This window comes from Phocoena sinus, chromosome 18 (assembly GCF_008692025.1).
Source record: "Phocoena sinus isolate mPhoSin1 chromosome 18, mPhoSin1.pri, whole genome shotgun sequence".
NCBI classification, from domain to species: domain Eukaryota; kingdom Metazoa; phylum Chordata; class Mammalia; order Artiodactyla; family Phocoenidae; genus Phocoena; species Phocoena sinus.
In genome coordinates, this window is record NC_045780.1 from 68,197,521 (window position 1) to 68,222,652 (window position 25,132).

The window sequence follows — 25,132 nt, forward strand, 5'->3', positions numbered from 1 at the left end:
TCATTATTAAGACATTACAGGTATTGACTTAAGTTAGGCCAGTGTTTTCAATCACTATGTTCTTGTTTTCTAGGTATAAGTTACCATTACTTTCACTTCTAATGACTAATTTTGGTTTGTTGCGGGTGGCTGGATTAACTCTATAGTGCACAGGGAAGCAGATTTGCTTTTGGCCTACGTATGCATGGCAGGTCTATTCATCAACTATACCCCTATTGCTAAAGCAGATGACACCCAATTTCCCCAAATTTGCTTCTTCTGGAATACTGCATTGCTAGCACTACAAAGTGTGACTGATTCAGAGTCAGAGCGGGGGGCTGAAGGGTCTTTTACATTACTTAAGTACATCGGAGTCAAACCAATTTTGGGAAATGTGACCTAGTGCCTGTGAACTAAAGTATGCTCTGCAGAGCCCCACTGGGAGCCTGTCAGGAATGCAGAGTCTTGGGCCCCACCCCAGACCTCCTGGGTCAGAACCTGCATTCTGACCAGACCGCCGGTGATCTGTGTGCGCCAGGTTTGAGAAGCGCTCATCTAGAAGACTCAGAAGGACAACAATAGAGCTCTCTGTCTCCGAGTAAATCTGAAACCAGCTGTGTGAGTCTAGAGCACTAAACCTCTCTGGGCTCTACTTTCCCACCCGAAAAATGAAGAGCTTGGGCTAGACTTGCTATTTTCCGTTCCAGTTACTAAACATGATGATTCTACCATAACCGTGGGGGGGGAACTGCTGCCTTCATGAATGACTTGGAAAACACTTCTCGATTCAAACAGGTGTCGGGAGCTCATCCAGCCCCTCCCTTTCTTCTTCAAGTGGGGCATGTCCATGCGGGGACTCGGGGATCATAGAGTAAATGGTCTGCCTTCCTGGGGTGGCCATTTTTACTTACACATTTTCAGGTAGAAATGATTATTTTTAGGTTCTAACAGTAATGACTATGTTGTGGAGTAAAATGCAATATTTGCGTAAAATTTAAAGCCAAAACAGGCCTCAAATAAGTTTCACTCTCACCTGTAGTGAACGAGGACTGACCTCTCAGACTTACTGAGGGTATAAATGGTACACAATATATATAAAAGTCAGAGTGAAAAACTCAATTTTGCCCTTTGGGTTTCCCCCCGCTTTTCTTTCTTTTTTAGAAAATCTATTCGTGGTGGACACCTACAGAGACTACTCCTAAAAATTTCCTCCAAAACAGTAATCTCCTCCAAATGATGTTCTAGACCATCTTGGAAAACATGAAGAGACATTTTGATATACAGAAAAAATCATCCCTCAGCAAAATCTCTACCGAAGCTCCTATTTTTATACGAGATGGTTGAGTCTTAATCTCTGCTTTAATTTACTGCATTGGAGGTGTGAATGCATGGCTGAGCCTTACATTCCATAAGTAATGAAGCAGGAGCAAATTCAACAGATGCTCAATGGACACTGGGAAGTGTGGCATCTAGCCTGGGGGGAATATGTGATTTTCACACCAGCGTGAGCTGCCGAATTTCAAACCATGCACGTGGCAGACAGAAGTAGCAAAGCTGGCACATACCAAGCCTGGAAATGTGTTGCATACATGGCGGGGGAGTAGATTTTATCTTGGGCATTCATTGATTATTAATCAAACCATCAAAGAACTAAAAGAGCTTCTCATCCAAGGTTTTACAGACTTGATTTTAAAAATAAAACTGTTTCTCTCCAGAGACCAAATTTTACTCTGCTTTTATCAGCCAGAAAGGCATATGTTTGAAGCCACGCGCCTGGGTAAATGGGCTTCTCCTTGACTGGAGCTGTAATAATTGATAATGACATCCTGCTGTATGCGTCAGTGATTTAGTACCCATAGCACTGTCTCGTATGTAGGCGTGTGTGGGGGGGTAGCAACATCATCTTTCAACTACAGATGAAACACCTGGGGCCCAGAGAGGTGACATGATGTATCCAGGCTAGTTAGGAGCTCAGCACCCAGGTCTCTGACTCCTGGAACCTGTTCTTTAAAAACCGTCCTGCATCTTGGTGGACACACCTGTGATGTACAGTGGCCAAAGAGAGGAAGACAGGAAGCTCTGAGTCACTCAGAAAACCCCAGTTAGAGCCTCTGGGGTGTCCCCTCCTACTGCTGACCAGTCCTTGTCAAGTATCAGGGTCTCAGATGACCACTAATACAAAATTCTTTTTAAATAAGTAAAAGTACTGTGAAACTGGCACAGGACAGCACTCAACAGCTGACTGGAACCAGGTAGATCAATGTGCTAGAAAGTGACAGTCAAGTGCCAGTTGGCAACTCTAGCTGTGGGACACTGAGCAGGTAACTAAACCTTCATAAACCTCAGCTTTGGGGAGTGTGAAAGGTATTCTTGGCCTAGATGACTTCTAATATTCAATAACTCTACTGTATGTCCACACTTAGGCACTCCCCAGGTAATGAACAAACACCAAAGTAATGAAAACACACCAAACATACATCTTGTATGTTTCCTTTCCCTCTTCCACCTAATGTCACAACACCTCTGCCACCGTAGCCCCGCCCCACCTGACAAAACACAAGTGCGCCTGATCTACTGATACTACCGGCCAGATCATCCGAGCCAGGTCAGCTCCTAGTCTCCAGTCTCACATTTAAGTGTAAATGGACCCAAATTTATAATTCCAGGACCTTGGAGACATGCCAACAAGTGGAATAAACTCTATTTAAATACAATATACATACTTTTTAATGATAGAAAGTTTACTACTAAGCTGGAAATTCCTTTGCCAATTATTTCAGGATGTCAGGATAGTCAAGCCAAATGAAGTATTTTATTTACACATGGAACTACTTTTCACTGAAAATTGGACACATAAGGTTAACTATAAGACAATCTATGAGACTAGTCTACATCTTTTAGAATATAAATATGGCTTAACTGTGATTTCTTTAAGCATTTCTCTATATTTTTTTTCTGATTGCTGCTAATCATCACAAAGCATGCAAGTCATCCATACCTTAGAAGAGTCTGAACTTTTCATGTATGGCTCAGCACCATGTGTGATGCTCCCCTGAAGCACTTTTTCAATTCTAGCCACAAGAAATATATCAGGATGAGGGCACGTGACTGAAAATATTCCCTAGGGAACAAAAGATTTTCTTCCATGAGTAGAATTTACAGCCACATTAAACAAATCCCATAAACATTAAAGATTCTCAAGCAGCCAAGAGCACTGATACAGTACAGCTATTCAGAAGCACCCAGGGCCAAACTGGTTAACTCATCAACAGTTCATCATCTGATCAGAAAGCCTATTTGGTGGAGGAGGCAACTAGCAGAAAGTTTAGAAAAAAGAAATCAAAAACGACTTCTTCTCTTTCAGCTTGCTTTTACTGTCTAATTATATATGCTGTCAATATAATTAACCGTCTCATTTACCCCAGTTGTGCATTACAAAGTTTCATTACGTATTTACATAGCACGTGCAAGAGAAGCCTTATTGGCATGACCGCTGGGCTCACGCTGCCCCCACCTGCTTCGGATACTGCATGGCGGCTTCGTGAAGGATGTCCTGCAGGGCAGGCGAGCTCTGCCTACCGCCATTCATCAGAGACGGGGATGTGGTGGCCAGCATCTGCCTCACTGAGAAGTGGTTCAGGTCCACGTGGAAATCGGCAGAAATCTTTCGGTTGTATTTTATGTCAAACAGGGATAGAGTAACAAAGAAAGGCTCGACCTGAACAAAACAAAACAATCCAGACCATCACTATGGCTCAAACTGTCAGGAAAAAAGAACACTGCTATCAGAGAATAAATGACTAGACCTACATATGATTGTTGCTATAAATTACTGCTAAAGAGCAACAGCCTCCATACCTGTCCTGTATCACAAACATCCTGTCCAGGCAGCCGAAACAACCCTCGGCACCCTGATCTAACACCACACCTCTCTGATACCAGGAACTAGGTCTGAATGTCCCAGCTGCATTGCAACAGGCACATCTGAAACCTCTGAATAGGCTTTTTAATCTTTATTTTTTAAAAGGAAAATTACATTTGTAGTGGGTCCTTCTTCATTTTCAGCAACACAGCATTGCAAATTGAAAGATAAATCATTGCACTTGACAAGAATTCTTTTTCCAAACTTTTCTTCAAATGGCTTCACTTCTGGCTCAGCTGATGAGAAGTCAAGCTTCTTTAAAAGAAAATGCAAATATATAAATGTATTATGCTCTCACTAAAAAAAAAAAAAAGAAAAATCCCATAATAAATGTATCCTAAGGAAATTGCTTAAAATATGGAAATGCTATATACCTTAACTCACAACAGTGTTACTATTTTATACATTTATATAGTATATAATAATGGTCAAATAAATGATGCTGTATCTACTCAATGGATCATTATGCAGAGCTTAAAAATTATTGTTATGAACAACTCAAGTGTCCATCAACAGAAAAATCTATAAGCAAAATGTGGTGTATACATACAATGGAATATTACGCAGTCATAAAAAGTGGAGTTCTGACACAAGTTATAACAGGGACGGACCCTGAAAACATTATGCTAAGTGGAACAAGCCAGACACAAAAAGGCAAATATTGTATGCTTCCACATATATGAACTTCTTAAATAGGCAAATTCATAGAGACAGAAAGTAGAATGGAGGTTACTAGGGGTGAGGGGAAGGAGGCATGGTGGGCTGTTGTTTAATGGGTACAGAGTTTCTGTTTGAGAGGATGAAAAAGTTCTGGAAATGGATAGTGGTGATAGTTTTACAGTAATGTGAATCTACCTAATGCCGGTGAATAGTACACTTAAAAATGGTAAATTTTATATTATGCATATTTCACCACAATAAACAAAAAATCATCAAAAAGCAAATTATATATATGTGTGTGTATATATACGGTTATGAAGTCTGTGAAGAGATATAGAAAAATACTTATGTTTAAAGATAAATGGTTAAAAGAAGTTCTATAAAAAGACCACAAATGAAGAAGAGGAAAATATGGGAGGAAACACAGCAGAACAGTTGGCCCCTCAAAGCAGCCCTATCTGTAGGCAACCCTGGAGGCCCTCCCAAGCCGTGTTTTGGATTTTTTGGGGACACAGATGTGGACCACATGTACTGCAAGGCTTGTATTTGGAACTGAGCCTGGGCTAGTCAGAAAATATCACAGTCTACTGGGCATCTGTAGCGATGCTTGTTATTTTCTGATGGTGATTTTGGGGGGTAAATTATATATGTTCTTCGTGGACTTGAGAGTGTCTTTGGATAAATCAATTTTCAACAATCTATTAAATATCAAATATTCACAATGGTTGTGCTATGGTAATGAGATTACAGGTTGTCTTTATATTCTCCTCTTTCTCCTGAATTTTCTATATTGTTATACTGCTTGTTATCCAAAGTATATAAATAAGCAAACAAACAAACAAATAATCTAACAAAGGTTTTCTTTCCTTAACTATTTTAAATATTAAAATCATTCTTACCTGAGCATCTGGGTCCAAGTAAAAAAGTTTAACTCTGCTTTCACTTTTCAGTTTGATTTCTGCTTCTCTGGTACTCTGATAACAAGATAAACAGAAAACAAAAATTACATTGAAAAAACCCTTTTCTTACAGAGATGTCTAAATATGTTTGAAAGCTACCCCATCCTGAAGAGCCAGACTGCCAGACAGCTCTGCCCTCATCTTGGAGGGTCACCTGCATGTCAATGAACAAGGATAGGCTATCCAGTATGTAGCACACAATGTAAGTGCTATGGGGAAAAAGAGAAGACTTGATCCCTGCCCGTATGAAGCTGATAATCAACTGCAGCCAAAACCAATGCAAAGAAAGCAAAAGAGAACAATTAAGCATTAATGTCAAGGAAAAGCTTCATAAAGTCACGGAATAGGGGACAAGCCTTGAATGAAGGGGTAGAATTTAGATAGCAAAAAGGAGGAAAGCATGAGCATTTCAGACCAAATGAAAAGGATGCACAGAAAGGACAGATACTGAGAGAGGAAATGAGCCCAAAGGGTAGAAAGGACTTAGGGTCCAGCCTGAGACTGAGGGTACAAGCAAAGGAAGAGGAAGGCATATGTTTTGGATGGTGGAATAAAGAAAACTGTGGCATATCTTGAAGGACAGCCATAGGTGTCAGGAGCAAGCAAGGGGAGAATTGCTGATTCACTGAATAAATATTTATGAGCACATATTTTATGTCAAGCTAGGGACACAAACATGAATGAAATGCAGTTCCTATCCCCAAGGAACACCATCTGGGAAGACAGAAAATAAACAGCAATATGTGGCAAAAGAAATCGTACGTACAGTGAGCTAACCTGCACTAGGGGTGGCCGCCAGGAAAGAGCTCCCAGAGGAAGGCCCATCTTGAAGGACAAGGACATTTGGCCAGAAAAGGAGAGAAGGGCATTCTAAGAGGAGGTACTACAGGTATAAAGGTACGAGTCACACCTGAGCAATGATCAAGTCATTCATTACAACTGAATGGTAGTACATGATGAAAAAAGTAGAGAAATGAGTCAGATTTGTATGGTAAGGTCTGGGGATTTCACTCAGAATCCAAAAAATCCTGCAATATTTTAATCAAGGGAATAAAATTACCAGTTCTGCATTTTAGATCCACCCCTCGGTTAGGACTGAAGGTCCCTAGGAGGTCCACATGGTCTCTCCTGAGTTATCACAACAGGATCCCAGTCTCACAGCAAGGCCCATAACAAATCCCACCTTCCTAGCTTGGCTGGCCTGCTGACTGGACAATCCACTAATTTGGGAGGAAGAGCAGGTTTGTGGAGAAGATGGTAGAGTCTGGAGATGCCTGCGGGATTTCTAAGCGGAAACATCCAGTAGACAACCAGAGAGATGGGACGTGAGCACAGGGTGGGGAGGAAGGCTGGAGTTACAGACCAGGAGAACATCAGCATAGAGGTGAGGATGCAAGTCTTGGGGGTGGGTGAGAGTCCCTGGGGGAAAGTGTGAAAGCAAGTCTGTGGACAGAAATCCAGGGGCCCCAACACTGAAGGGATGGACAGAAGAAGAGAAGTCATTCAGGGAAAGAGACATGGTGGTAGAGATGGGGGCTGGAGAAGTGGGACATGGGAACAGGGAGAAGAGGGAGCTTCTTAGACATTCACAAGATAGAAGTCATCTCCAGCCACGTTATGCCACACCTGATGCCTCTAAATCTATATCCTGTTCTTCCTGGCAGTCACAGTTCTTAATAGAATGTCCTCTCTCATCTGCTCCTTTGCCCAAAGACCATGAGTCACACCTCAGCACATAATGGGTGGTGACAGCAACAGGGGAGAGGGCGTCTTGTCCTCTCTGCTGGTGGCTTAAAGAGGTCTACTATTACATTTCTAATCACGGCCAATGAGAAATTAAGCATCTTAATTTTCTCAGCCATGTAGTTGTTGTAACAGGTTCTTAGCAATGACCCAAACTCTACCCTGACCATATCTGACAAACTATCTACATCTAGCAGAATGAAATGACCACCAGAATGCCAGCTAAGAAACTGGGTTCTAGTTCTAGTTCAGTTGTTAACTGGCTGCATGAACTTGAGCAAGCCACTTAGCTTCCTTGGACTCTATTTTCATTTCTGAGTAAAAGTGTTCAACAAGATGATGGCTCGAGTCTTCTTCTACAACAAAGTTTATCTTGATGCTCTCTCTGCAGCTTTAAGGCTTCTGGAGGCTCAGGGGCATTCCTACAAATCATCTGCTCATGCTTACAGAGGAAAGGGTATGCCTGTGGCTGGGGACGGGGGTGTGTAGGACAATGTTTTAAATCCATCTTGCCCATCCCCTTATCCTAATTTTTCAAACCAAAAGGGCCAGAACACGTGCATGTAGAATACACTTAAATGAACCCAAAGAATTTGCTTTACTTTGTATACAACCCATGGCGTTTCCCAACAAAAACATCAGTACTAGGTGCTGCGAGCCACCACCAACAGTAATACATTCTCCTGAATTTTTGCTTGAGTCCTTCAACAAGAGCAAACGCTATGATCTTAGACACTGGAGCACAGCAATGGGTTCTTAATGTAGATGGCATTTTCTCATGTCTTTCTGAAAGATTCTTGTTGACTCAAGTGGAGTAGGAGATGAGAAATGAATAAAGCAAGAAAGACTGCTAAGAGTTCTATATAATTAGAAGGCAAACAGAGATGCAGACACATTAACAGAAAAAAAAAAAAATCAACAACTAGCCAAAACAGACTCAAAGTATCCTGATGTTGCCATTAATATCCAAGGGATATATTCTTCACTAGAAAAACCACTTAATGGGGAAGAAGGGACAACGTTAGATGTAAAAATAACGTGAAAGCTTATAATCCACCTTGCACACACTGACAGCTCTTCTATGAGATAGACGAAAAGCAGGCTCAGCTTCTTAAAGCTCCTCCCATCCTTCCCAAGGCCCAGAGTGCTTTAAACAGATGGGACGCCTGATAAACAGTCTTTAAAAGAATTACCAAGTAAAACCTAGGCAGTAAGAAAATGTGGCTCGGGAAGGGCAGGGCTTTCCCCCAGAGCCAGGGAATAATAAATACTTGAAAGCATCATAATGATAAAAGCAAATATTTGTTGATAATAGCCAACATCTCTATGCTAGATGTTATCCTAAGTGCACATTTAAATTTGGTACAAACTTAGGAGGCAAGTCTTATTATTATCCTTGTTTAAGAGAAAAACACTGGGGCTCGAGGGGTAAATACTTTGCCCCAAATTCACAACCCTAAGCAGAAACCTGGCTTCTAACTGAGGCTGTCTGGCTTCAGAGCCCACATTCTTTAACTATTAGACCAGAAAAAAATAGGTAAAGAATACGAAAAAAAAAAAAAAAGAATACGAACAGGCAAGTCAGAGAGCAGGAAAACCAAATGGCAAATAAATATACAAAAATATGAAAAATACCACTACTAAAACAGTGGGATACAAATTAAAGCAGTGAAACATCATTTTTCACTCCTCTGGTGAGTATGCAGAGAAATGGGAATATGAATTGTTACAACCTTTTGGGAAAGTAACCTGGCAATATTTAAAGCACTAAAAGCACAATAAACTGTGACCCAGAAATCCCACCTTGGGGAATTCCTCATACAGAAATAAGAGCATGAGTATTTCAGCTTATAAATACGTCATGATGTTTACTGTGCACTGTTTGTATAGGCTAAAGACTGAAATTATCTAGATGCTCATGAATAGGGAGATGGCTGAATAAAGTGTTCAGTATCCATATTTGGAATATTATGCAGCTATGAAAATGAGTGAACTAGATCCTCTATGGCCCCAGGGGAACATCTATGAAAAATTTTTAAGTAATAGAACAAGTTTCAGAGCAATATATATATCATGAGCATATTTTAAAAAATAACTAAAAACACTGCATATGTGTAAATGTTTCCATGAGCAATTGGTTCGGTAAAGAAACAATTATAACAGGTTAATAACATCAGTGCTCTCAGGATGGAGGTTGAAGGGAAAACATGAACTTTTCTTTATACAACTTTGAATATTTTTACTTATTATAGCAAGTACATTTATTTTCACTTAAATTTTAGTAAAGACAATAAAATAAATTCCTGTAATAAGTACTTTCACAGTCTAAGAGCCCACAAAACATAGCTGTAAAAAAATATCCCACAGGGCTTCCCTGGTGGCACAGTGGTTGAGAGTTCACCTGCCGATGCAGGGGACGCGGGTTCGTGCCCCGGTCTGGGAAGATCCCACATGTCGTGGAGCGGCTGGGCCCACGAGCCATGGCTGCTGAGCCTGTGCGTCCGGAGCCTGTGCTCCGCGACGGGAGAGGCCACAACAGTGAGAGGCCCACGTACCGGAAAAAAAAAAAAAAAAAAAAATCCCACAGACTATGCCATCCAGCACTTCTCAAAGTGACAAGAGACCAGCTCTGCTCTTAAAATAACCTGTGGTCAGTCCATACCGTAGATGCAGGAAGAACCCAACTTGTTCTTCCCCAAACCCTGTTGCTGGTCCTACCCACTGCTCGTCTAATAATTCAGTATAGAGGAAAATGGAGAGAGAAAAGTGACAATGACAGAGCCATTCTCTATAAAAACGGACACTTCTCAGACACTACAGAAGAGAATGATTTGTCTAAAACAAAGGCTATTCCCCCCACTCCTGTATTCTCTAAGTTTAATCACTAATGATACACCCTGACAATGTTTTCTTCCTTGTATTAAGAGGCAGTTATGAACCAAACATTCAAGAGTTTCCAGAAGAACTACCATAAAGTTTAGGCATACCCTGTGTCTTAAGTTTATCTCTCAGCAGGGAAAACAATCGAAGGCCAGAGCATCATATTTTGAGGATGGCTCATCAGGAAAATACTGTGTTGACTGTTGGCTCATTTAAACTGAATGGGTTGCAAACAGGAAGACTTAGCAAAATCCTTTGAAGCCAGAATACATACTTTTAACTTAAAGAGCTGTCATGAATTGTTTCCACTACTTCCATGATATCTAACTCCCAGGGACCATCATCTCATCCTCTGTGTCACAAAGCTATAATAAAGCATTCTAGATAAGGAAGCCCAAGAAATGGAGCGCCAGATGACCTCACAAACACAACCCTAGCTGGTTCCTTTGTATCATAACACAATGACATAATTTTCTGGATTAGGATACAGAGAAGGAACAATTTATTACAGATGTGGTTTAAAATCTCAGAGAAGGTGTCTGTGAAACTGTTTGGGTTCTGACGAGTACTGCCGAACTTGGCCTCCTGATGCTCACTCAACCTCAATGAGACCATAAAGTCTGAGACACCAGACTCTAGCCTGTGTTCAACTGTGGAAGATTTACCAAGAAAGGTAAATTCATTCACTATAAAGAAGTTACAAGGTAACAGAATGGGAGCAATTTTGGTTCAACAGGAACCACATGGGGAGGCCAAATTAAGAGTGAGCAGCTGTTTTTTGAGTACACAAAGAGCTCAAAAATAGAAAAGCTATGGAGGAAAATATAAGGTGGGAGCATGAGGGTTTTCTTCATACTACCTTTACACAGGAGGTGATATATATACATACATACATATATGTATATTCATTTCAATGTTACCTAAGGTAAATGTAACCAGAAAAAAATATTTATCAAATAAATAGTAATCGGGTTTACCACATGATCATATTACCCCTTGACACTGTAGGGAAGAAATCAATTAACTAACTTTAACTACAGTTTGTGTTTATTTCATAAAAATGTTTATAAGACTGTGTACTCTGATACTATAAATGCTGTTACGTTTAGAACAAACATATGTTTGGCTCCATTTTAGACAATAGGAGGAAAAGAACAGGTTTTAGGGTATACACAGTGTGTCCCCATAAGAAAACAATAGAGATGTTCAGTACTAAATGTACAAGCAACAAAAGGGCCAAGAACATAAAAAATATTCTGAAAACCTAATTCCATATCACTCCTACTGTATGTCAAGGGCCCCTCCATCACATTCCACAATGAGACATCAGCTATTTTTGTACTAAAACAACTTCCTGTCGCTCATATCCTGTTTGGTTATGTTTCCCTCACAGTGGAAAACAAAAGCCGGGGCAACAGGATGAATGAAGCAGAAAGAGGAATTGACCTGAGTGGAGCCTGCCATTAAATTACACCTTTGCCTGCCCCCACTGTTCTAGGCCTTTCTCTGCAATCTGATGTAACTGTGGCCTGATCTCCCCATGGACCTTTCCCTGGTACTGCCCTCTTAACCTCCTCACCCCGACTAAACTCTCCCTCCTTGCCTAGCTGTGCAACTCGAGCCTCCCTCCCCCTCCCACACGCCCTCCCACCCCTATTCAATCTCACACTCTGGAATCCATTCCTTCTAAAATCAGGATGACCAGGTATCAATCAACCTGCTTTCTTTCTTAACAGGTACAAATGATCCCACCCCAGATACACTGGAGGGGGTTATAAATAGTCAAAACCACTCACACTCGGGGCCCTGGATGATGAAGGGGCTGAGAGCCAGGCACACTGGTGCCTGAGCCTCTCACACTGCACTTCTGCCACCAAGCAGGCGGACAAGAGGCATCACCAACAGACACCTGCCCCACAAGTGGGATGGCAGCATGCTGGTGAATAACAGCACACCTTAATTTTCTTTTTTTTTTCTCTTCGAAAAATTACCGTCTGCACTTTTTCTACCTTCTTAAATTAAAATGGTTTAAAAACACTTGAGAGCTGGGGTGGGGGGGTGGGAAACAACAGTTAAGTCCCTTATAATGCTGCACTTTTTAGGTTCTGACCATGATCCACAGTTAAGAAATACATTTACATCACAACCCAACACACACATACACAAACACACTCACTCTCTTTCTACATATATATATCAACATATGATATATGCATGATATACACATATATCTTAAATAATATCTATCATTATTAAAGGCAGTGTACTTTACTATCCTCTATTCAATTCTATCCATTTTTTTATTCTGGGTCACATAATGTTGAGCTAAAGAAGCCTGACACAAAGAGTCATATGTATGATTCCACTTTTCGGAAGGTCTAGAATAGTCAAAACTAATCTACAGTCATAGAGGTCAAAACAACGAGAATGTCAGCTGGGACGGAGGATACAAGACAGTCTGCTGAGGTGCTGGAAATGTTCTATATGTTGGGGGTTATGTGGGTGCACAAACGTGAAATCCATCAAGCTATACAATTAGGGCCTGAGCATTTTACTCTATGTAAGTTCTACTTCAATAAAAAAAGAAGACAAAATTTAAAAGTAAATGAGAAATGGAGATTGAAACCAATTAATTTAATTTAATTAGACCAATTTAATTACTTTTTACCAACTAAAATAGCTTCAGCTAACTTGGTCATTACCCACCAGTTTGAAAAACATATTCAAATATGTTTTATAAATATGTATATATATATATTTTTTTAAAGAATAAATATATGTGATATATGTCTCCTTAGGTCTTAGGATCAAGGAATTCTGAAGGCCAGGTAGTAGTAGGCAGTGAGAGAAGAAAGGAAGGCACAACTCCTGTTTGTCTTCACAAGAAAAAAAAACATTTCTAATTAATCAACATTAAGCTCAAATAATATGAGTCTTCTCCTAGGTATCCACTGTGTTCACCCAGTAAGTGTAGAAAGTTAACTTTTAAAATTCTAGATTGCACTACATATATTATCTGTTTCAACAGAGATTCTGCTTTGAGAAATCATGAACCCCAAAACATAACAAAAAAGCGAATCTCAATGCAAAATATGACACACAGAAGTTCATAACATGAAAGCACAAACACACAAGCTAAACTCTTCCCAGCCTAGAAGGAGGTTACAGTGGTAGCACTAAAATTAGCTTTAATAGGCAGGTGCTAAAAAGATACTGTGGTAACAGTCAAGTGCTAAAGAAAAACAATGCTCTAAAGTCCTAGCCAGGGAGGGAGATTTTATATTTTAGAACAGCTATGTTGTCTTAAAGTAAAGGTCAATGTTGAATGCTAGTCTATTTATAATGGTATATATATAAACCATGTTTTCTATTACAGTGTTTAAGATACGGGTGTGTAGCGTCTCTATTTCACTGTATTCACACACACACACACACACACACACACACACACACAAAAGAATAGAAAGGCAATAACAGAGTAAGAATATAGAGGGCCAAAGAAGACAAGGATATTTCTCTCATTTAGAAAGAATTATTCAGAGATGCACACAAGGAGGCAAGTACAAGGATATTCATTGTAGCACTGTTTGTAATAGAAAAAATTGGAAATAATAGAACTGCTAAAATGAAATGCTTACACAATGCAGTAAAGGGTATGAATTAGATCTATATACCAACTTGGATGGATCTCAAAAACAAGGCTAATTTAAAAATAAAAACAAGTACAGAATAATATGTTAGCATTTATATAATATGTTAAACGTACAAAACGCAGCCACATATTATTATGATAGATATATTGGTAAAGATATGAAAATCAAATGGAAGTATTTCCAGAAAACTCATAATAGTGGTTGTCTCTAGTTGAGGTTGTGGGGGAAGAAGGGAATGGAATACAGATGATGTTTAAAAAAGAATTTCAAGTATAACCGATATTTTTATTTCTTTAAAAAATGTTGAAGCTGAAAAGACAATACAGTAACAGGTGTTGAATCTGGGTGGTGGGAATATGGTTGTTTTGATCTTCGTGCTTTTCAGTAACTTTTTGAGTTTCTCAAGATTATAAAAAACAGGTATAACTTTTTTTTTTTTTTTCATTCAGACTGACCCGGGAAAAATTCATGTAACTCAGGCAACCCTCTTTTGTTCAGTAACAAGATTATTACTTATCCATCCTTTTTGGAATTGTCTCTATTAACTTGAATAGGGGAAGCGTATGTGTGAACGTACTAAGTAACATGTTACTATGGAAACATTTACCTGTGCACCTTGGTTATTTCTTCAATACTTCTAATGTGGCATTAAATATTATGTGGGGAAAACAAAGAATAACAAAAACAGAATACTTTGTAAGGCACTTTCTGGAAAACAAACTCAAATCCGACTTAAGAAGTCAGCCATGTGTTTCACCTCACCAAACGCTGAAGTCAAAAAATAGCAGTAACTACACCATGATTTTAATAATTTACTATAATGTATTTGTTAATCATTTCAATATCATTTTATGAAGAGCAGAAGATTTAAGATGATGTTACCTTGGCAAGTTCAGGCAGGTAGCTATCTAAACCGGAAACGGAACCTTCTATTTTGCTTTGCTCATCATCTAAAACAGCAAAACAGATTACCTAAGTCACTCACAGTTGAAAGCATTTTATTTAAAACAGGAGGAGGAAGGCCGTTTCTCTTATGTGCCCTTTCACACAGTGGTTTGCAACTCTGGATACCCAACAGAAACACCTCAGAGCTTTTAAAAAATGCTGGTGCCAGGCCCAGTGGTGATGGCTGGAGCAGCACGGACAGTGTCTAACCAGAACTGTCAAGAGCTATGGACAGCAGCACACATGGCCACACCCACCAGGCACCAGCCCAGGCCAACTAAACCAGAATCTCTGGTGGGACAAAGGAAAGAGTACTTGTTAAAAGTCTCCAGGGACTTCTAAGGCACAGCCAGAGTTGGGAATCACCTGTCCAAGAACCTGAAATAAAACATGAATTGTCAAGAACATAGCCAGATTTTCCCAACCAATTTAATCTGTGGCTTCTGCCCATCCTAACTTTGACTTGAAAATTCCAAAGGATATGATTAATGATAACAATAAAAACTATAATTAGTATTTGAAGTGCCGACTCTATGCCAGGTACTTGAGATACATTATCTTGTTTAATCTTCCCATCGACCAGCAAGTTCTGTTTTGATTCCCATTTTACAAGAGAGTAATCCAAGGCTCTGAAAACATAAGTGGCTTGCCCAAGGTCTCACGGCTGAAAAATGGTATTGCTGGGACTTGAACTCAGGTATTCCTTTCTGCCTCCAAAGCTGTGATTCTTCTCATTATACAAATGATGTCAGGGTAGGACATTTTACTGGGACAAAATCTTTGCTGACAGGTTATCTCTAAGGAGCTCACGTCTGTCCCACCTCCATGTACCTCTGCAGTAATCTGGCACTTCCTGTGCCCTCTGGCAAAATAGAAGACACCCGCAGAGTGTGCATGCACCTGGGGAAAGCTATACCTGCCTACCTTCATGAGAGTCTCCGTTTCGCTTTTCTTGCATTGCAGCTTCAAAGTTGAGCTGGAGAATCTTGTTCAGAGTTGTGATCCACTCTTCCATTTCCGCTTCAGTGTCTGCTGCCAAAAGGTAACTACTTTTGTCCTGCATCTTGAGCTCAAAAGCAAAACGCCTGACTTTGTTGTTCTGAAACAGAAAAAGGGTAAAGAGACACATTTCGGAAGAACTGGAACAGCCTTAAAAATTATTCTCTTTATTATCTGCTGATGGGTATACTATCTCATCAGCATTTCGGACCAAGTTATTTAAAAAGGCAAGCCCCTTCCCAATAAACCCCCATCTGTATCCACCTTCCCTCAATTATTTTCTTCATGGCTTCATTTTCCCATCTGACACATTACACATTTTACATATTTATTTGTTGTCTGTCCCATCCAATGAAATGGAAGCTCTTCAGAGCAGAGATTTCTTTTGTTCAGTGTTACATCCCTATTTCTAGAACACCGCTTGGCAAATAATAGGCTCTTGAAAAATATCTGAATGAATGAAATTTCATTGAAAATTTTCAGTTCCTCTAGCTCCTATCTTTGTTAATGAAGTAGTATGTGGTATCACATTTTAAAAGCAAACCATTATCTATCAATATGTCTGATTTCCTTACCTGGAACTTTCTCATCATTTATGAGGCCCAAAAGGTATTTAGACACCATGTCTACCTTCCTCCAGCTTCCCTCATGCCTCCAGCTTTTATGCCTGTGAAAGGGTATCTTACTTAAAGTATAAAAACCACAGTCCATGTGCATTAAATGACAAAGGATGAATGTGCACGAGGCCAGGGTTTCTCCACTTTGGCACTACTGACGCTTGGGGCCAATAACTGTTATGGGGACCGTCCTGTGCACTGTAGCCTGTTTAGAAGCAGCCTGGTCTTACTCCTTAGATGCCAGTAGCATAGCCCCCCAGTTGTGAAGATCAAAACATGTCTTCAGATATTATCAAACATCCCCTGGTGGGTAAAATCGCCCTGGTGACTGCACTAGATAGAGGTTCAGCTCCGAGGAACATGACTCAAGACTCCTGGTACTTACAGGCTGAGGGACGTGACATCACAAACTCCCACCAATGTGCGGCGTCCGAGCAGAGCCTTCGCCCACTAAAATTCTAGCTGGTTAGCCGCAGTCCCTGAGGGGGCCCTCAGCGAATGTCTCGGGGACAGGGTGGCCCTCCCAAAGTCGCCTCTGTGACCTCTGCAGCATGGTTCTCAGGAGAGAACTGCTCCCAGCAGAGCATGCAGACCACTGTGCACAACGCCTCACACCTCACTTCACAGAAGGAGTCAGAGAAGGGGTCAAAGGCCAGATATGAAAGGAGTTCTCTCCCCTGCACTCCTCACCTACTCATTACTATGAAAATAAGTTAAAAGTAGGGTGAGCATTAGGCCTTGATTCTGAATTATTCCTCTTTCTGAGCCTCAGTTTCCTTATCTGCAAAATAAGTGTAATCAACTTCAAGGTTCTAAAACACTTTTAGGGCTCAAGATTCGTAACTGGATTCTTTTCAGGTCTAGTTTTAAATTTTAGTATAGGCATTTCTTTGAACTCATAGCATTAATCAGCTCATATTTTTACAATGTCCAAAGGCAATATTAAAAAAAAAAACCTGAAATACTTAAGCCACAACTTTTGGAGCTGAGCTTACAAACAGATGTGGAGATAAAAACAAATTATTTAATCATATTGAAGCCTTAGACACAATTCGTTAAACGTAAAACACCATCAGCCACACCTGCAAAAAGAATATGAAGGAAGGGATGGCCACTGAAGTCAGAGCTTTAGACTCCGAAATGTATTCCAGAGACTGAGTGATTGGGGACTCCGTACTGTAAATCATCTATACTCTGCTGAAGACAGGCAACAAAACTCTTATAAAACAAAAGTAATTACTGCTACTTTCCAAATGAGTTGCCAAATATATTTAGTTTTGCTTTAAACATTTTTTTAAAGTCAATGCCAGAAAACTCAACTAAAATGTAACTGAAAAGGTCTCTCAGCTTAAGAATACAAATGAAACTCCCACTTGGGAATCCCACACAAGAAGTTACTTCACTGTCATTGACAATTTGCTCTGGTACTCCTTCCTTTATGCTGTGAATAAACATACTTTGATATAATTTGGTTTCTACAGTGGCAGCTTTCAGCTGAGTTTGGGTTACAAGCTGAGAGTGCCATATGCCAATTAGCTGTTGATGCAAAAAAAATTCTCAATGAATATTAAGTGGTGCTATCACCTTGATCTAGGGTTTGGTCCTGCACTAGAGGACCAAAAACAATGTTTTGGGGGGGGGTTGTTTGTTTTTAAATTAGTCACCAGTAACTAAAAATACCAAGATTTAACTAAAATTTTGTATTTCTGGTTTTCTTGAACCAGATGAGCTGGCAACCTTGAGCTGGCAGTGCCACCCAGCACATCAGCTGCCCCTTTAAACGGGACCACTTGTGCTCCAGTTTGTCACAGTCCCCAGCATTTCCTATCACTTTACACCCAGGCCTCTTCTTTCACTTATCTGCTTGGCCCCTGTAGCCAGCTGAGTTTGGACCCCCAACTTCCATGCTGACCACGATGAAGCAACAAGGTCTGGACTTATTCTCCCAACATAACTACTAGAAATAACTGGGCAAAATAGATGAAACAACTGTTTTTAGGTATTTTGCAACCATCAGGGCAGCCCTGTGATCCCTGATAGAAAGGAAATAGATGAGGTGAGCCCTACCATCACCTCATCACTTTCTGCCTGGAGGCCTATCTGGACCCAGGAAGGTGAGCCTGAACAGAGTCCGACAGTCTTGCTAACTGAGGAGGCTGCCCAGAGTTCAGAAGACCCAGGTGGCTAGAACATGCAGGACAGAGTCTCCAGAACAAGAACAGACTTCTCAGCGCAAATGGATAATAGAGATCTAAACTCAGTAAAAACTCATTCATTACATGTTTATTTTCTCCTTATGTCATGCCTTAACAAAAAAGCTTACCAAAAAAATCAAAATCAAGACACAATAACCTAAATTTCAGGTCACCATAGATATGAGATAAGGAGAAGACTGTGAAGAATAGGGAATAACATAAGACTCCAAAACAACACAAGCATCTAGAAGACAATGGAACGCCTTCAAATTCTAAGGTAAATTTCATCTAACTCAAAAAATTAAGATCTTACACATGATTTCCCGGAAGCTCCTGGAGGATGTGTTCCTCCAAAACAAGAAAGGAAAACGAGAAAGAAGACGACATAGGATCCTGGAAACAAGGAATCTGACACAGGCAGGACAGCAAAGGGAATCTCCAGGACGGTGACTGTGCAGAGGCTGAGGAAGCAGTCAGTCCAGCTTAGAGCATGAAGGCGGGCTGCAGGAGCTAAAATCCTCTCTAGCATCACATAATGGCCACAACTGATGAATGAAGAGCAGCGGACACTCCTTATCTAGCAATACGGAGGCAAATCCCAAGAAAAAAAAACAGTGGAAAAAGTTGAAAATGACCATTTCAGGGAGTGGGGAGTAGGTGAAGTGAGGTGATGCTGGCAGGACTGTGCCTTTAGTGCTACCTCCCTGTACTGTTTGACATTTAAACCAGATGAATGTATTATTTGGATGAAAATGCAATTTCATTTTAAGTAAACATGTGAATGCATAAGCAAGTACACCTGAGGGTCAAAGCAGAGCTGTGTCTCTAACCTTAGTCACACTGGCCCCACAAAACAACCTTTCTTAGAGAACCGAGCTTTGGGCTAATGTCATCAGCGAACACTGAGTCATCTTAAGGAAGAATTCTCTGATAACGGTGACTGCGTCTATTGTGAGGAGCCGTCAAGAAGACCGTTCGTTCATCACACAGCGCCCTCTGTATGAGGGCCCCCAAGAGAAACGCCTGAATGGGCTTCATTCTGAGATTACTCGGGCAGCTTCTGACTAATTGGACTGTTTGTATCTACAGACACTGTGCAACTGAACGGGTCCCCAAGCTAGAAAGCGTAGAGCCTGGTTTGTCACCCACCATAGCGGGTGTTAGTTAGGTCTTTAAAATACATGCTTTTTCCTTAACTTAATCCCACTTCATCTCTTCCCCACCCTGACTCCTTTCACACCACTTTAAATTTATATTAGCCTGTGTTTTATGCATCCTTGTAAATTGCTGCTTAGATATTCCTGGAAAACTGGAGGGGAGTGGATGAGTGGATGGACGGACGGACAGACAGACTGGGGAAACTGCCAACCTGCTTTCAAAGGCAATTCTACGAAGGCATGGAAGGAGGCACACCAAACTGGTAATGGTAGCTCCTTGAGAAAGGGAGACATGGGGGTCAACAGGGACTTCTGCACTACCTGTACTGCCTAACATTTCAGGATACAAATACATTCATGTATCATGTATAATTAAAATAATTTTTGAGACTAACTCTGCAACTGTAACAGCACTATGATAACAAACCCTAACCCCAACCCTAATATTGGCTGAATGCTTACCATGTGCCAGCACCGTTCTAAGCTCTTTACATGTATTGATTAATCCCCTCCATAACCATATTCAGTACTATCATTATCCCTACTTAACAAATGAGGAACCTGAGGCACAGAGAAGTTGAAAAGTATCTCCAGGTTATAGAGCTGTAAGGGGTAGAGCAGGGATCTGAACTCAGTCTGAATCTGAAACCCAGCCTCTTGGCCAATATACTACTGTGCCATTGATACTATCATGATAAAAGTCATCCCAGAGATGCTAAGAACTGTTCTGAATATTTCCAAGTTAACTCATCCAATCCTCTTACCCTATTAAGGAAATATTATCATTATCTGAATTTTGCATGTGAAGAAACTTCAGTTAATAGCCAGTCCAAGGTCACACAGTTAAAAAGTAGCTGAGGATTTCCCTGGTGGAGCAGTGGTTAAGAATCCGCCTGCCAATGCAGGGGACACAGGTTCGAGTCTTGGTCTGGGAAGATCCCACATGCCGCGGAGCAACGAAGCCCGTGCACCACAACTACTGAGGCTGTGCTCTAGAGCCCGCGAGCCACAACTACTGAGCCTGTGTGCCACAACTACTGAAGCCCGCGTGCCTAGAGCCTGTGCTCCACAACAAGAGAAGCCACTGCAATGAGAAGCCCGCGTACCACAACAAAGAGCAGCCCCCGCTCACCGCAACTAGAGAAAGCCCGTGTGCAGCAATGAAGACCCCATGCAGCTGAAAATAAATAAACAAACAAATAAATAAATTTAAATGTAAAAAGTAGCTGAGCCAGGTTTTAAACATAAAAACTCATATGCAGAGCACTCGGGCCTCCTACGACATAATTCTGCGTGTGTGTTGTACCCACTATCTTCTAAAATGATGAAAAACAAGCCTTTAACTCATTTTTAAGTCTGCTATTACACTTCTACCACGAATATTGCCATTTTTTGAAGTGTTTGCTTAAATCTGCTAATTCATAGATGGTACTTTTACAAATGAGAAAACTCGCTTCATATTTACCTGAACCACACCCATACAGGAATCCAGAAATATTGATCCTTTTGGTTCCTTGGAGATCTTTTCATCTTTATAAAAATTCAAATTGTAGGACCCATCACCAAGTTGAATCAAGTGGAAAAATCGTCTTTTAAACGACTGAGAGAAAAATACACACATAATTATGGTTTCAAGATGAGAACAGCCACAATCTCTCTCAATAACTCACAAGTACACCCTATGAAAAAACCATTTCAGTTCTCTCCAAAACAAATCTAATTCTGGCCAGTGCCCCAGGTAACTGGGTGAGTTAAGACTCTCCATCACATCTAATAATTTTACTGAATTTAAATTCTGTGGAGTTGGTTCACTAAGCATTCCTGGGTCATTTTTCTCACCCACAGAATCAGAGATTTTTACATAACCACCCAGAAGCGGTGAAGGGAATTCTAATTTGGGATGGAGCTCAGAAGGATGGAAACTTTCTCAAATCCCCAGGGTGTCTTGCTCACACGGAGTAGGAACTGTTCTCTGCCTCACGGAACTGGACGATTTTCCAGCCTCAGGATTACAACAATCAGCATTTCCCCTGATTTAACTTTTATCCCCTGCTCATCCTACCTCACTTCCATTGTTTCTCTTTATTATTAATTCTGGCCTTACATTGGTCCTACTTCTCTCCTGAATAGTTTTTATACTAGTTTTACTTTTCTCTTGACAACCCCCTTCCAATTTAACCATTTTCCCTTTAGTCCTTGATTTTTGCTTTTCTTGACTTTACTGCAGGAAGACCTCCATGAAAGTGCTTAGGTGTAGCCCCTCGGTGATGTTCTACGAGGTACCAAGTATCCCTTTTGTAGTCAATACGGAGAAGAAAGGCTGTAAGGCGACTGCACCTTCACACCAGCCTTACGATGATCTCATCACGCTGGTGGTTGGAGGGTGACAAGGGGAGAGGGTGGAAATGGGGCTGTACCAGTGGGGGTCGATCACCGATCACCAGGGAGGCATCTCACTCACCAGACAATGTCACTTTTGTCAGAAAAAACAGCATGCCCATTCATCTTGAGCATCATTTCCAAGACCCACAGGAAAAAAAGGGCTTAGTAAGGGGAAAGCAGGGTGATGGGCCTCCTTACCCTCATGGTCACGCTTATTGCACTGTTCATGTTGCCTTTGTACAGCCAACCGTGCTTGGTGATCCCACCCTTCTGAGAGCCGAGGGAAGCAGCATCCTAGGAGACAAGGGCAACATCGCAATCAATCTCCCGTTATTACTGATGGGAAATCCATTCAATTCATACCAGGTTGCCCCTCGCCCCTTTACTGGAGTAACTGTCTGGCACTAACATCTACTGTGTCCACTTATCAATAAAAGAGGTGGAACAAGCCTAGTCCATTAAAAAGCAAATGCTAGTCCATTAAAAAGCAAAGCTTGTTATTGTCCAAGTTTTTCCCCCCCCCCCAAGTATTTTAAGTGTTTAATGAGCCACAAAAAGTACATACCATACTTAACCACTCAAGTTGTAAGGTCTCGCCCGGTTTGGTGAAAAATGTTTTCACATTACACTCCCATATAGTTGGAGGACAAAAGCAAATTCCTGGAAAACTTCCCAGATGCTTAGTTCAGGGAAAGGTGAATAAGAAAGGAAGGAAATATGAGGCAGGCAATAAAGAAAGCAGAGATAAAATGCTGGGGCAACAGAAATGAGGGAAAGAGAGAGGCAAGACCACAACAGGGAGAGAGGAAAGGAGGAGAGAGAAAAGTGAAGGGCGACAGCTAGAAAAGTAAAGAAACATGTTTCCTCAAGTTCTGACCCGAAAACTGAGATCTGGGTTTAAGGGCATGGGGCTGCCAGCTGCTGCTATAAATAAGTCAGGCTTATATTTGCACATATAATAAGCAGACAGACAGATGAAATATACACACACACAAATACACAATGTGGCAAACCTTCCACCACATTCTGACCCGCGCCCCTTCCTTACTCTCTAAGATCTCTGCCTTGTGACTCTGCCCCCTAAGACCGTGTCCAATACACACTTGAGTAGGAGCCTTAGGAAGAGAGGACTACACTGTCAGGTCACCCAGCTCACACCTCCTGAGGACTAGTCTAATTATGATGTTTATTTTTGTAATCAAGTAGACAACTGCAGAAAGACCTGTCTTATGCTTTGTCTGAGACCACCTCAATTTTTTTTTTTTTTTTTTGTGGTACGTGGGCCTCTCACTGCTGTGGCCTCTCCCGTTGCGGAGCACAGGCTCTGGACGCACAGCCTCAGCGGCCATGGCTCACGGGCAGCCGCTCCGTGGCATGTGGAATCTTCCTGGACCGGGGCATGAACCTGTGTCCCCTGCATCGGCAGGCGGACTCTCAACCACTGCGCCACCAGGGAAGCCCACCTCAATTTTAATATTGGTGGTTTTACTGTTGTTATTATTAGTGATAACAGAAGTAACTTACCTGTCTAGGATTTTACAGTTTGGTGTGCGCTCTTATGTGCATTATTTCAATCAGTCCTCCTCTTACTATTAATCAGCACCAAGTTTTTAATATCTTAATTTTCATTTTGAATGACCACTCACCCTTCCCAGAATATTTTTAAAGTGGTTTCTAAAATAATTTGCTACCATGGACATTGTTAACACTCACAATTAGGCATCTAATACTGAGTAGGGAAGAGTAAGTAATGCGGAGATGGGCAGCACTAACTTTTTATTAGGTTTTCCTTGCTCAGTGGACACGGTCACCTTAATGCCCGGCTCTCTTTATCCACTTCTCTGGCCATAACCGTTCCCCCAATAGTAGGGGGAGTGGGCTTGTTAAATTCAGAGGTTCTGGGTACTATCTACTTTACTCAGAGCCCTCACTGAAGAAACAGCCATTTAAAATCTACTGGCTGCCAGTTTGTTTCAAATAGCCTGCTGAAAAACAACCTCAACTTAGGATCTAAGTAATCTTGATCTTTTAACAATGTAGCCAAATCTTGTCCGGGACTTTGAAAATGATCTCAGAACAAATAAACAAGGACCAGAGGAACAGGCAATGCTAAGCAGTCAAGTTGAAACAGAGACCTTATTTCAATCAATCAAACAATACATTTTTTAAAAATTCCTCCCCGGTTTCAAGGAACATTCCAATTCCTGTTTTGGCTAAATGTTGGTAATTTTCCAATGAATCTTCTAAATCTGTGAACTAAATCAATCCTTCGATCCGCCAGCAAGCATCCTACCTCATCTTTGTCCACCTCCTCATCAACTTCATAGACATGAACTGGAAGTTTATCCAACTTGGCCACTTTGCTTTAAAAAGAAGAAAGAATCTCGTTTTATAATTACCTAATCTATGAAGAGATGCTGCATTTCTTCCCCCATCAAAGGAACCAGCATTTAACAAATCCAAAGCTGGCCCACTTGGCTAAAGAATAAAAACAACAGATGAAGTTGCTTTTCAAAGTGGGTGATGCAAGAGTTAGAGAGCTCCCAAAAGCCAGGCAGACAAGACGGCATGGCTTGTTGGGAGTTACGTAGATTAAAAATGGGAAAGTGTATTAATAAATAAACACATGGTAGAATAACTTTTAATACAAAGTTTAAATGAGGTCACTCCATCTGAAGTGATCGGAAACCACAGTCTTAATGATGATGGTATTAACAACAAAAACATGACAGTAACGATATCAGTCATTAAACGGTTATTATGTGCTAGGCACTGTGCTGTACTTCACATGTGTTACCTCCTTTAGTCCTTTAGATGGTGGGGACTGGTGCTAAGACCACTTAACAGATGAGGACACTAAGGCTTACATAGGGCAGAGTAAGTAGATGATGCAGGCCGACTACAGAGTCTATGTTCTTAATCACTGTTACAACCTTCGTCTCCTTCTCATCACACAACTGAAATTCTTATTAACGCCAAGAGGTAAAATCCACCAGCAGTAAAAGTATATCGTATAAAATACACTGAATCCCCGGTCGGTT

The 25,132-nt window shown here is 40.9% G+C and overlaps 1 protein-coding gene across 18 annotated transcripts in view; it reads right to left on the reverse strand.

Annotated features, from left to right (window-relative positions):
- DOCK9 (dedicator of cytokinesis 9) overlaps window positions 1–25,132 on the reverse strand; it is a 382,898-nt gene that overhangs the window by 104,448 nt on the left and 253,318 nt on the right. For all 18 annotated transcript variants that reach the window (XR_004346614.1, XM_032610708.1, XM_032610703.1 and 15 more), the window contains 9 exons: window positions 24,385–24,454; window positions 22,290–22,385; window positions 21,175–21,309; window positions 15,666–15,840; window positions 14,679–14,746; window positions 5,461–5,535; window positions 4,016–4,156; window positions 3,494–3,697; window positions 2,978–3,100 (listed from right to left, as the gene is read on the reverse strand). Coding sequence is in view for 17 of the 18 variants with exons in the window: in XM_032610708.1 (XP_032466599.1) it covers window positions 2,978–3,100; window positions 3,494–3,697; window positions 4,016–4,156; window positions 5,461–5,535; window positions 14,679–14,746; window positions 15,666–15,840; window positions 21,175–21,309; window positions 22,290–22,385; window positions 24,385–24,454 (1,087 nt within the window). In the remaining variant the exon portion in view is untranslated. The remainder of the gene's footprint in view (window positions 1–2,977; window positions 3,101–3,493; window positions 3,698–4,015; window positions 4,157–5,460; window positions 5,536–14,678; window positions 14,747–15,665; window positions 15,841–21,174; window positions 21,310–22,289; window positions 22,386–24,384; window positions 24,455–25,132) is intronic.